Genomic DNA, 12,240 nt, shown 5'->3' with positions numbered 1-12,240 from the left:
GGTCAACAACTGGTATGAATTAGAACAACAGCCACAAAAACAACAAATTACAACACCATGGAAAAATGCACCACTGAGTAAGCAACACATGGGTGACAAAAAGGAAACACAAAAGTCTCTTGGGAAAAATGATGCCACCATGTAATCCATGAGCCAGAGATGAATTTGACAAGAGAAAAGAAAGCATTTGGAATAAATAAAACTGAAATCAAAAACATCAAAATACATGAGATGCAGCCAAAGAAAACAATATGGATCAGGTTATTGAAGTTACACTCTCCATGATCGTTTCCTTATATTAGAGAGAATACATGGTAGACAGAACATATGGTGTGGGTGTGGGAAAAAAGGTACCCTTCCTCACTGCTGGTGGGAGTGTAGGTTAGTACAACCACTGTGGAGATCAGTTTGGAGAGTGCTTCTTGGAGAACTGCAAATAAATCTGTTATATGACCCAGCTATCCCGCTCCTAGAAATATACCCAATAGAAGTAAAATCTGCATATGAGAAAGGGGTCTATAATCCTATATTTGCAGCAGCACAATCTACAATAGCAAAGCCATGGAAACAATCCAGATGTGCATCCAAAGAAGAGTGGTTAAAGAAACTGTGGTACATGTACTCCATGAAATATTATTCAGCTATTAAAAAGAATGAAGTTATACCATTTACTACTAGGTGGTGGTGCCAAATGCAATTGTGCTCAGTGAAATGAGTCAATCACAAAAGAACAAATTATCAGTTTCGGTATTTTACTAGAATGGCTCACAAAATTCAGGAAAACCTTAAATTTACTGGTTTATTATAAAGGCATCAGCTCAGATATAGAAAGTGAAAGAGATGGCTAAGGGGATAAAACGATTGTGGAAGGACAGAGGAAGGTTGTTTAACCCTATTCATGTGCTCCACCCTTTCAGTTCACTCACCTAGAAATTGTCTAAACTCCATATCTTAAAGATTCTATACAACCTTTATCACACAGCCATGCAGTATAATAAAATCAATCCCCCCACGTCTCTTCTTTTGGGAGTATGAAAGTAGCAAATTTGTAACCATATTCAATCTTCCAGATGACAAGACCTCATTCCAACTTCTATCAAGAATCCATTTGGTAAAGCAAAATATACTCCTGTTAACAAAAGAATTAAAGAAATCAGAAAAAAGACGAACACTGCAGCAAATAGTCCCAACACTACCATCACTAAGGAAATTACAAAGATTTTAGGATCTCTAAGTAAGAAACCTAGGGCAGAGGCAAACATATATAGTTAAACACATATATATAAATATATATATATATATACATATACACACATATATACCTTATGTGATTGCATACTTATATATATATAATATGTTATGTTTGTATGTATACATGTAGACAATTATGAATATATACATATATGTATATATACAAATATGTATATACACATTTTTATGTATGCATGCATATATAGACAGTGTACACATATATAAATATGCATTATACACATCATTTTACATTCTTCAATGGATATAATGTTACTTTTATTGTAGAAATGAGTCAGTTCTAGAAATCTTCTGTAGATCATAGTGCTTGCAGTTAGCATGATATCGTATAGTTCAAAACTGCTACAAGGTCTAAGTTACCAGATGGCATGTCCACATGCTATATCCAACAGTCTGCTGTGAGTTTGGGCCTACTTCTGACTCTGAGCTGCTGCAGTCACTTGGGGAGTAAGCAAGCAGGCAGAAAATCCTTCTCTTGGTGTCTCCTTCTCTCTGTATATCTGTCTTTCAAATGAAATAATTAAAAATACATATAAATAAATAAATTTTAAAATTCAAAGAGACTTAAGGTAATCTATACAGCTGATGGATCTACTGTGTTGACCATGGGGAAGGCCTCATGGGTGATAGTCAAATCTCAACTTTTTACATATTACACTTGTGCAGTTAATTGTACATAAATTATACCTTATTTAACATGTTAAAAATAAAATAGAATATAGTTCCTTGACCTTGGATAAGTATCTCCATCTCTCTAAAGTTTAGTATATTTTCCTGGAAAATGTTCATATCAATCAATATCTATATTAGTATATACATTGTAAAATCAGAACATTAAATCATTTAGATCATAAAAATGCTGAAATATGACATTGACACAATTCAACACATTCAATTTTTAAAAATTTTTATCTACTTTTATTCTGAATTTTTAAATTATGTGGTACAAATTCAAATTTTTCCTAAGAACCTACCATAAATTCATATAAAGCATTTCCAAGAGGAGCTTGCGCAAGGCCGATGTTCAGGGACTGGTAGCTCTTTAATGATTATTACTCAGATACATCACCATTCTGGCTCCTCTCTCTTCTACACTGACATGTGGTTAAAATAACAAACAGCCTCCTTGTACTAGCAAAACTCCAAGAGCTAACCTGTTTTAATAGCTTTCTGAGGGAATTAATGTGCTCCGAAGAAATTGTTTACAAAGGATAAGGTCTTACTTTTAGGATTTATTTCATGATAAACTAACTAATCAGACATTGAGGGAAAATTATTTTCACTTTTTTAAACCTATTGCAAATTTTCACAGGTTATTAAGTATCCACAAATGTAATATGTACATCAAATCTATCCAATAGAAAAGTTAGTATTTTCTAAGTGACTTGAACATTAATACATGATAAATGTTCAGTTTTCTAAAATTTAATCCTGTGTTTTTAGAAAGCCCATAAAGTAAGAGAAATGCTGCTTTAAAAAAAAAAAGTTTTTTTCAGGCCTGGGGAGATAGCCTAGTGGCTAAAGACATCACTGTGTTTTTGTTTGTTTGTTTGTTTTAGTTTTTAATTTTTTTATAATGTTATTTAGTTGATTAGGGTACAAAGGGACAAGGGCTATAGGAAAGTGGGTAAGACCGTTGTTTCCACACTAATATCATTTTTTTTCCCTATATCTGGGGTCAAGGGAGAAACAAAGGGAGAAGCCCTACCCATCCCAGATCCCACCCATCCCAGGTCCCCAATGTGGGGCATGCTCTGAGGATCCTGCTCAAATGGTTTTGATAGTTCAACAGTTCTGAATTGCTACCAATCTCGCCGTTTCAATCACAATGAAATCTACTCAGAATCCACTGGCTGACATAGTTTCTTGATGGTTGGGGTTCTGAGATCAGCAGTTCAGTTGGAGGGATCTCCAAAGAAACTTTGTCTGAGATGATCCCAGACCTGATCCTTGTGTGTGCTTGCCAGTACAGGGTCCAACACCATCCATCGCCCCAATCAGCTTATGCACATGCTGGTTGTTGCAACTGCTGGGTCAGTTCTGTTTCCAGCCCTGTCTTCTTCATGAACCAATGGGTGTTTTAGTCCAGCTCAATCCTACCCATTTCATACTCGGTCCTCATGCAAACCAGTGGGAGCTGCAGCCTAGTTGGGGCAACTCCCCATAACACCCACCAGGTCTGCTCCATACCCTGGTTTCCATGCTTGCCAGTATGTACCGCAGGCTTGTTCAGTTGGTCTTATTCTTGACTATGTAACATTTTGCCTGATTTTCTTTCATTTTCCTTATTTTACATTACTTTTTATTGTGTTGAATATCATGCTTATGCTTACAGTGTAGCTCCACTTTTCCATCACTACTGAATAATTTTAATTCCCAATCAGCATTATGCCAATCTAATTCTGCAGCTTTAGAAGGAAAACAGGCATTTTAAACACACAAAGAGAGAGAGAGAGAGAGAAAGAGAGAAAGAGAGAGAGAGATTCTTCCACTGACAGGTTCAAATCAATACACCCATAATGGCTAAGGAAGAGTAAGGCTGAAGCCATGAGCTTGGCTCTCAATCCAGATGGATCACACAGATTTTTGACCATCTTCCATCAACGCCTGGTACATTAGCAGGATCTGGAGCTGGATCTGAGGCAGAAAGCCAGAGCTCAACCCAGCACACTTATACTGCAATAATAGTATTGCAAGTTGTGCTTAAGCTCCCATGGCGCAATACTAGTCCCTAATCCTGCAGTTTTGCAAGCTGATAGTCTGTGAGGTCCTTTCCGGTTGTACAGTGGGAAAGTCAAATACACAAGCCCATAGCAACACAAAGAAAATGCTCTCCAGACTCACCCTGTGAAAGCCATGGAACTCAACAGTCTCCTGTCATTGCTCTGTAAAGGCATTTGTAGACCTGCTGGGGAAAATTACACAGCTCCCCTAAGCAACCCTCATGTAATTAAACCACATATTCCCTCGATTCCTGTCTGACAACGCTGTTGACAAAATATTTTTGGATGAGGGTTGATTCCTACTGTTGCTTTGGGTTGAGCAGAATTGTTGCAGAAAATCGGATTTCTTGACAATCAGTTCTACTTGGGTTCCCACATCTCTGGCTTTGACTTACTGTCGGGCTGTCTGTACATACCAGGTATTTTGGGCAGTGTTACTACATATGTTACATAATGGAAGGTGAGCTTTAATCAGGCAGCTTTCTCAATATTGTCTCTTACTAAAAACTGTTTATAGAATTAAGAAAGTATTTAAATTTTTTCTACTAGAATATCATAGCAGGATTATGAAATTCATGCCCTACTTAAATGAGCTTGATTCTTGCTTTTTTTGCTTTCATTGAAAACTTGTGTCTGTGTGTGTATGTGTGTGTGTTGGTTTGAACTTAATGTCCTAATTCTTGCAGAATCCTTGACACACACATGCTGCTTGTTGGAAAAACAGTCCCCAGGTGGCGTGCTAAGCACATAAATTTGCAATTAAGTAGTTCATTCAGACCCTAAAAACGTTCCTTAATTTGCTTCTTCTTATATGTCTTCTGTGGTGATGAAAATTTTCACTCTTAGAGCTGTAGCGGAAGGCATGACTCATGAACTGAACTCAAATCTCACTTAAGCCTTAAACTCAAAGAAGAAAAAAACATTGGCATGGCCGTTGATCGTATAATGGCAATGAAATATAGCAAGTATTCACATAGAAAATACTGGAATTAGTGGATTTCAATTGGTGAAAAGCTGAAAAGAAGGTGCTGTGGGCCGAGGAATAGAATTTGTAAACTTGAGAACAAAGTTCTGCCTGGTGGAATCCACTGCTGCATGGAGACCAGCCCCACCCACTTTGTCCACTGGGCAATGCCACCACCACCAAGTCTGACCAGCAAGAAAAGCTTCAAATGAGGACTAGGGAATAAGAAGGAATTGGGGTGTATTAAAATCACTTATTGGACAGCAGTGGGTCACTTCAAAGTGAAGATCACAACACTTCTCAAGAAATTCAAGGATTGATCAGTCAAAGAGAGGGTGTTCCAATGAGATCACTAAGCATTTTTTAAGGTCAGAAAATTGCTGCTAATCCTGCTCCAAATGAACTGGGCGGGAAGGAAGAAGATGTCGTTGAAGTTTATCAGGAAAAAACAGAGGGTCATTCAATTATTTCTGTTTTACTCATTTTTTTTATTTTTTAAAAGAATTTCTTTTGTAATAAGGTGTTAAAGGAATTGAAAACTGACACACCATCTCTTCAGCATCTGGTCATGTGGATTCTAGTGTTCACTACTTATTGTGTTCATTGTCATGATTTGAGATGATGGAGCCTCAGCACTCTTCATCAGATTCTCTCTTTCTCTCTCTCTCTCTCTTTCTTAATTGCATTGTACACAGAGAGTATGCTTCTTTTAGTACTGTGCATTTTCAGGCTTGTGCTGATGAAGAGTGACCCCTGTGAATGTTCGTGATGACTTTCACGGTTGGCCTTGAGATTCTGCCGGATGATGGCCTCCATCCCGGACTGTGGATTTCAGTGGGAGATGCAAGTTTTTCAGGGAATACAGCTGTGGAAAAATGACCATTCCTTAACTGGAAGCTCCTTTCAAGAATCTAGGGGTCTGGACCAGAGGAAGAAGAGCAATTTTCTCCCTAGTATTACATATGGTGTGTTGGAGCCTAACTGCACTCTTTCCATCTCTAGACACAGATAGATGATGACAAACCTACTGAGCATTTTGCCTCTTAGCTGTGGGACTCTATTCATTCCTCTCAGAATTGAAATGATGTTCCAGAACCAGAATCCATAACTTGCTCAAAGAGCAAAGGATCTTATACAGTCCTAGATGACCGCTACTTAACCTCGCATTCCTCTTTGGATTTGACTACCCAACTCCTGGGCGATTCCTTCCTCACAACTCTCTATTTAAGAGAAGATAATGTAGATTGTATGATTTAACATGTTATTACATGTATTACATGTATTACATGTTATTACATCCATAAGTTTAGGATTTTTTGATAACTCAGTGTTAACTTCACTGCATTTGCCTTTAAAGAACATCGTGTATTTCAGAAGGAAAACATTATGATAATGCAGGAAATAGCAAATATTTAAGGTTTTATATGACATTTGAGCTAAACCGTAATTGCCCACTGAAGAATTATACTACAAAGGTAGCTATATGACGCATATAAGGAAAAGACATATCTGTGTCGCAATAGTATCTTATACATAGATGTAGGTATTGATACAAATAGAAGCACATGGCAGGCAAGAAATTTACATATTCTTGGTTGTGTAATTCCGTGGTTTAAGTAACTATTGTGCTGATTTTCAGTGAATACATGGTTTTGTTAGGGTCAAATATGAACCTGGTATTGATGTCTGCTTTGCGGCAAAATTCTTAATATACTTCCTCTTAAATGGACAGTACTTCTATTTATTTTTCATTGATATTATTTATACTGTATTCCTTCAGTTATACATTCCTTGTTGAAAACTGCTCTCATATTCATGCATATCCTCAATTCACCTTTCCTATTTCTGTTTTGGATAACGGTTAGCAGTTGATTCCTGATTTTACAAAATTCACCTTAAACGAACGATATCCTATCTTCAGTGACTATGCTAATTCCTAGAAATGAGCACATTTACAACTGCATGTATTTCATCAATTACTTCATGACCTTCATGAACTTTTTAAAAATGTATATTTTCCTTATAATTTCAATTTTATATCTTTGTTAATTTTCACAGATCTTATTATTTTCTTAAATATCAATGCTTTGTCAAAATTTGTATTTCCAACCACAACTGTTACGAATATATTTCATAGTATTTTATAAATATTTTTATTTATATTTATTCATATTTTACATATTTACACATTTGCAAAATATAAAATATATATTGCACATTTATAAAATATATATTACATATTGTATGTGTTTTATAAATATATACATATATATGTTGTATCTATCACTATTAATAAGTGTTCTAACATCATTCATACATCTGCATACTTGGAACGCATTTTGATATTAAGGTCCTTGAGCCTGAAAAGCTGTTGCCATCTCCTACAGGCACAGCTATGGGAAAAGCATTCTTTTGGCTTCTTAAAGAGTTACTTTTTTAAAATTGCAAAGTCAGATATATAGAGACCAGGAGAGACAGAGAGGAAGATCTTCCATCCAATGATTGTCTACCAGGTGACCACAATGTCCGGAGCTGTGCCATTCCGAAGCCAGCAGCCAGGAGCTCTTCCAGGTCTCCCACATGGATACAGAGTCCCAAGGTTTTGGGCCATCCTCAACTCCTCAACTCAAGCCAGAAACGGAGCTAGAGAGGAAGGGAGGCTGCTGGGATTAGAACCAGTGCACCTATGATATTCCAGGGTGTTCAAGGTGAGGACTTTGACCTCTAGGCTACTGCGCTGAGTCCAGGAAATGTGTTCTTTGGTCCTGGGTCTTAGACTGACAGTAGCAAACCTTCCACTTTTCCACCTTTAAAATGTGCTGTGACTCTACGTGGTCTTCTGCATTTCTGTACATTCTTTGGAGACAACTAGTCAACAAACAATTCTCTGAGCACAGTACATCACACTTACCTGTGTGACGTATTTCTATCTAGCATCTATACGTTTCTGCATTTCTGCCTCTTTATCCCTCAGGCACAATCATCTCTTCCTGCTTAAATTTACCATTAAAGCTCTGAATACTGTCTTTCAAAGAACAGAAATATTATCTTTCTTAAATTCTAATTCCTATATTTGTGCATATGTTTTTTGCTTGGTATTGCATATGAAACATATTTGAGAATCCCAATCCATGAACATGATCTGTTCTATGCTTTCTCACCTTAAGGAACTAACATTTAGATGCATCACCCATTTTCAGTTAAGTTTTGTAATGGTGTGAGTTACTGATGGCTTTCCCTTCCTCAAAGAGAGTCAAGTGTGTGTCTCAGACCTAGTGCTTGATAAGTATACGCTTTGTGCACTCAGTGAAACGGTATTATTTTAAAACTTAAGTGGCCATGTACATGCAGAGCTAAATTCCAGGCTCTCAGTTGTGCTCCACATGTCCATGTACATGTCCTTTTGCCAAAAGATTAATTGTGTAAGTTTGTATCTATGCTAAATGTCTTTTCATCGGAAAAAAAATGCAAAACAGAAGGTAAAGGGATACTCATTTGAAATGTTGAAATGATACATCCATGGAAATATTTTCTTACATTCCCATTTCATTTTTGCAATATTTTTAATTTGCATTATCATCAAAGACTTAATGCTTCACTATATGAACATTTTAACAAGTAGTGTAGAAGACATTAAGTCAGTGGGAATAAAGATCAGGTCTAAACACAATAATGCAATGAAGACATGTTTATTTTACCTGCATACAAGAAATTTGAAAACAGATTGTTAAAACTACAGTGGTACATTATTCCTAACAAATGCCTTGACAAAGATTTAAATTTACACACACTGACATTAATTCTAATCTGTTTATTCTTTCAGTACATTTTTAAACCAGTGTACACAGGCTAGGACGCAATGCCACCATTAGGACACATGGCGTTTCAACCACTGACTGCTAAACGGGCCCTCCACTGGACCTTTTTAATACTGACAAGAAGAAAAGAAGCTGCTCTCCAAGGATCCTCCCTCAATAAGATGAAAATTACAATTCACAACAGCTGACGACCACTGTCAGCATCCTTAATGCAGTCACTTATAATCCTGAATAGAATAAATTGTCTCTAAGTAGTAACGATTACCAAAGCATACATTCATCTAATGTTACTCCATCAGCAAAAAAGGAACACACTTTTAAAACACATAACTAGAAAGATCCACAAGCACATTTTAAAAATGGAAAGTGAAAGAAGGTGACTACCTATGGAATGATTTTATCTGAAAACACTCTCCTGAAAAGGGTTAATTAATAATGACCTGGAAGTCCTTGGTGACTCCCAGGTTTTACTAGAATAAATGAATATCTTATGACTACAAATTTGGAAAACTCATCACCAGCCTAGCTGTACTCTAAGGATGAAGTAAGGAAAGGCTCAACCTCAGCTGTTGCTCTTTCGAGCGCAGGTAAGCAGGTCCTCATTCATGTGTTCAAACACGGGGACCTTGCTACTCTGTCATCAGCCTTCCAACCCAGAAGCTGAGCAGGTTAAGAATGGTTTCAGTGAACAACTTGGGAACTCCTAAGGTAGAGGAACATCGCTAAGAATGCACAACGGTGTACATTTACAATCTCTACAGCTGTGGCTGCAGATGCTCCATTCCTTCCTTGCAAAATGAGACTTCAAAGCAGTGTACTTCAGAATAAAAGAGCTTTAGAGCTTACAAAAAAAGGTACATCAAAATTTCTAACCCATTTGCCTATGTTGAGCACTTAGCTAACTCTCCAACTTGGTAAACAGAAGAGAAAATCGTATGCCACACTACTCACTCTTTCAGTTGAGATTCACAAAGCAGAGATTACAACTCCCAACACAAAAGCACCAATACTGCAGAGCCAGTTTGCAATGAAGTTAAGCTTTTAACACCAGTAAGTGCTGCCCCAAGCACAGGTGAATGTGTACATATGCCCTGAAAAGGCTAGTTTTGGAGGGACTCCAATGCTGCTCCTGCCACCTGCTCTGCTCCTTCGGACACACAGGTCATGCTTGAAAATCGGGGGGTGGCTGTGACTGTTGACCCTGCCCAGCACAAGAACCTGCCTGCTGGGCTGCTCTCTGCTCCAACACTGTCCAGTCAAATGTGCAGTCACTTGGGTCACCCAGGGTCTCTAAAAGGTTGCGGAAGAGCTGCTTGAGATAGGTGTAGTCTGGAGTTTCGTCAAAGGTCAGCTCCCGACAGTATTTCAAGTAAGTGGCGAACTCTGCGGGAAAGCCCTTGCATAACACGTCCACAGGAGTGTTCATCTTCACTTCAGTGAGCATTTCGCTGCGCTGTTTCTTTGTGGGACCTTTCAGGGCCTGCCACGGCAGCTTGCTGGTGTTGAAATACATCAAGACGTATCCTAAGGACTCCAGGTCATCTCGGCGACTCTGCTCAATACCAAGATGGGCATTGATGCTGGCATATCGGGGAGTGCCGGTGAGGGACGCGTATTCTCTATAGGGAATGTGTTGCCCTGTGCGGCTGGAGCGGTACCTTTTGGCCAATCCAAAGTCAATCAGGAAGAGCTTGTTCTTCTGACGTCCGCTGCCTAAGAGGAAGTTCTGTGGCTTGATGTCTCGGTGTATAAAATCCTTGCTGTGCACGTATTCAATTCTGCTGATCATCTGGTCAGCCAGCAAAAGTACGGTTTTCATGGTGAACTTCCGCGAGCAGAAATTGAAGCGGTCTTCCAGGCTGGGTCCCAGCAGGTCCATGACCAGGGCATTGTAGCCTTTTTCCAGACCACACCACCTTACGCGGGGGATGCCCACTCCACCCTCCAGAATCCTGTAGCACCTGCTCTCGAACTGCAGGATGGGCTGCTTGGCCCTCCTGGATTCTAACTTGACCGCCACTTCCTGGCCGTTAGTGATGTCAACCGACAGATAAATGTCCCCGAAGGAGCCTGACCCGATCTTCCTTACCAGTTGGTACCTTCTTCCCACAATGAGTCCTCTCATATTGTTGCTGCTGCTGCTGCTGCTGCTGGCCATTGTGACGGGCTGATGGCAACAGAGCTCAGGGCACAGAGGGGAGGCTCATGGGCACCAGGGGTGCCCAGGCAGAGGCGAGGCTGAGGCGGAAGGCAGACAGAGGCCAGTGGAGAACGACGCCTTTCTCGCTGGCTCAGTGCCCAGATGGCGCTGACTAGCCCGGCCACCAAGGCTCACAGTGCTTTCCTTGGCCCGGTGGGCAGACGGCCGAGGCTGAAGGGGCGGTTTGGCGGCTGTGCCACTGGTTTCTGGGCAGCTGTGCTGCCTCTCCTCCGTGGAGATACCCTGGGCAAAGGGTGCGGAGCCAGTTAGACCACAGGGCCGCCAACACCGCCCGATGGGAACTGGTCTGATCTTGGGCCTCACACAATTCCTGTCAGTCAGCCTCAGCCGCCATCATTGAGGCTGCTGCCAGCCAAGGCTCCAAGTCCCGGATGTCAGAAGGCCCTGATGCCCCGCGCTGAGCACTGTGGGTAAGGGCTCCGGGCGGTCTGTTCCAACAGCCCGCTTGTATTTCCTCATGTCTGTTCTCAACCGTTTCCACATGAAGAAGTTTTAAATGAACAGTAATTTGAGAAAAGGCCCAATGAATTCAAGCCGCCCTTTGCTTTGGTCTCCAATGGCAATATGTTACATGCAATCATTCATTATGGTCACATATGTTTCGTATCAAATTCTGCATTTCATTGAATGTCTTTTAAAATAATTTTTAATAAAATTTTTCTTATCTTGGGCCTGGCGGCGTGGCCTACTGGCTTAAGTCCTCACCTTGAACGAACCAGGATCCCATATGGATGCCGGTTCTAATCCCAGCAGCCCCGTTTCCCTTCCAGCTCCCTGCCTGTGACCCAGGAAAGCAGTCGAGGAAAGCCCAAAGCTTTGGGACCCTGCATCCGTGTGGGAGACCCGGAAGAGGCTCCTGGCTTCGGATCGGCATAGCATCGTCCATTGCGCTCACTGAGGGAGTGAATCATTGGTCAGAAGATCTTCTTCTCTGTCTCTCCTCTTCTCTGTATATCTGACTTTGTAGCAAAAAATAATAATAAGTAAATCTTTTTTAAAAAAGAATGTTTCTTATCGTAACGACCAATATGCAAGGCATGCAGAGAGAAAGATATTATGTCTGCTGGTTCACTCCCCAGGTAGCCACAAAGACCAGAGCTGTGTAGACCTGAATCCAAGAGCCAGGAGCCTTTTCTGGGTCTCCCATGCAGGTGCAGGATCCCAAGGCTGGTTTGTGTCATGTGTCTTTATTTTTGCAGCATGTTTGATACTACACTTGTAGGAAATAGGATTATCTCACTTCAG

At 40.0% G+C, this 12,240-nt stretch overlaps 1 protein-coding gene across 1 annotated transcript; it reads right to left on the bottom strand.

Moving 5' to 3' along the window:
• Nucleotides 1–9,936: 9,936 nt before the first annotated feature.
• LOC121169450 (casein kinase I-like) lies at nt 9,937–10,917 on the bottom strand. Its single transcript, XM_041000049.1, has one exon. It carries the CDS (start codon nt 10,897–10,899, stop codon nt 9,937–9,939), a length of 963 nt encoding a protein of 320 aa, XP_040855983.1. The 5' UTR covers nt 10,900–10,917.
• Between the last annotated feature and the right edge of the window lie 1,323 nt (nt 10,918–12,240).

This window comes from Ochotona curzoniae, unplaced genomic scaffold (assembly GCF_017591425.1).
Source record: "Ochotona curzoniae isolate NIBS_2020 unplaced genomic scaffold, NIBS_Ocur_1.0 scaffold_1852, whole genome shotgun sequence".
In the NCBI taxonomy this organism is placed as follows: Eukaryota; Metazoa; Chordata; class Mammalia; order Lagomorpha; family Ochotonidae; genus Ochotona; species Ochotona curzoniae.
The sequence above is the reverse complement of the archived record's forward strand: the minus strand, read 5'-3'. Positions and strand labels throughout refer to the sequence as shown.

Excerpts from the sequence above, each read along its gene's own strand:
- LOC121169450 (XM_041000049.1), bottom strand. The coding sequence starts at position 10,899 with ATGAGAGGACTCATTGTGGGAAGAAGGTACCAACTGGTAAGGAAGATC.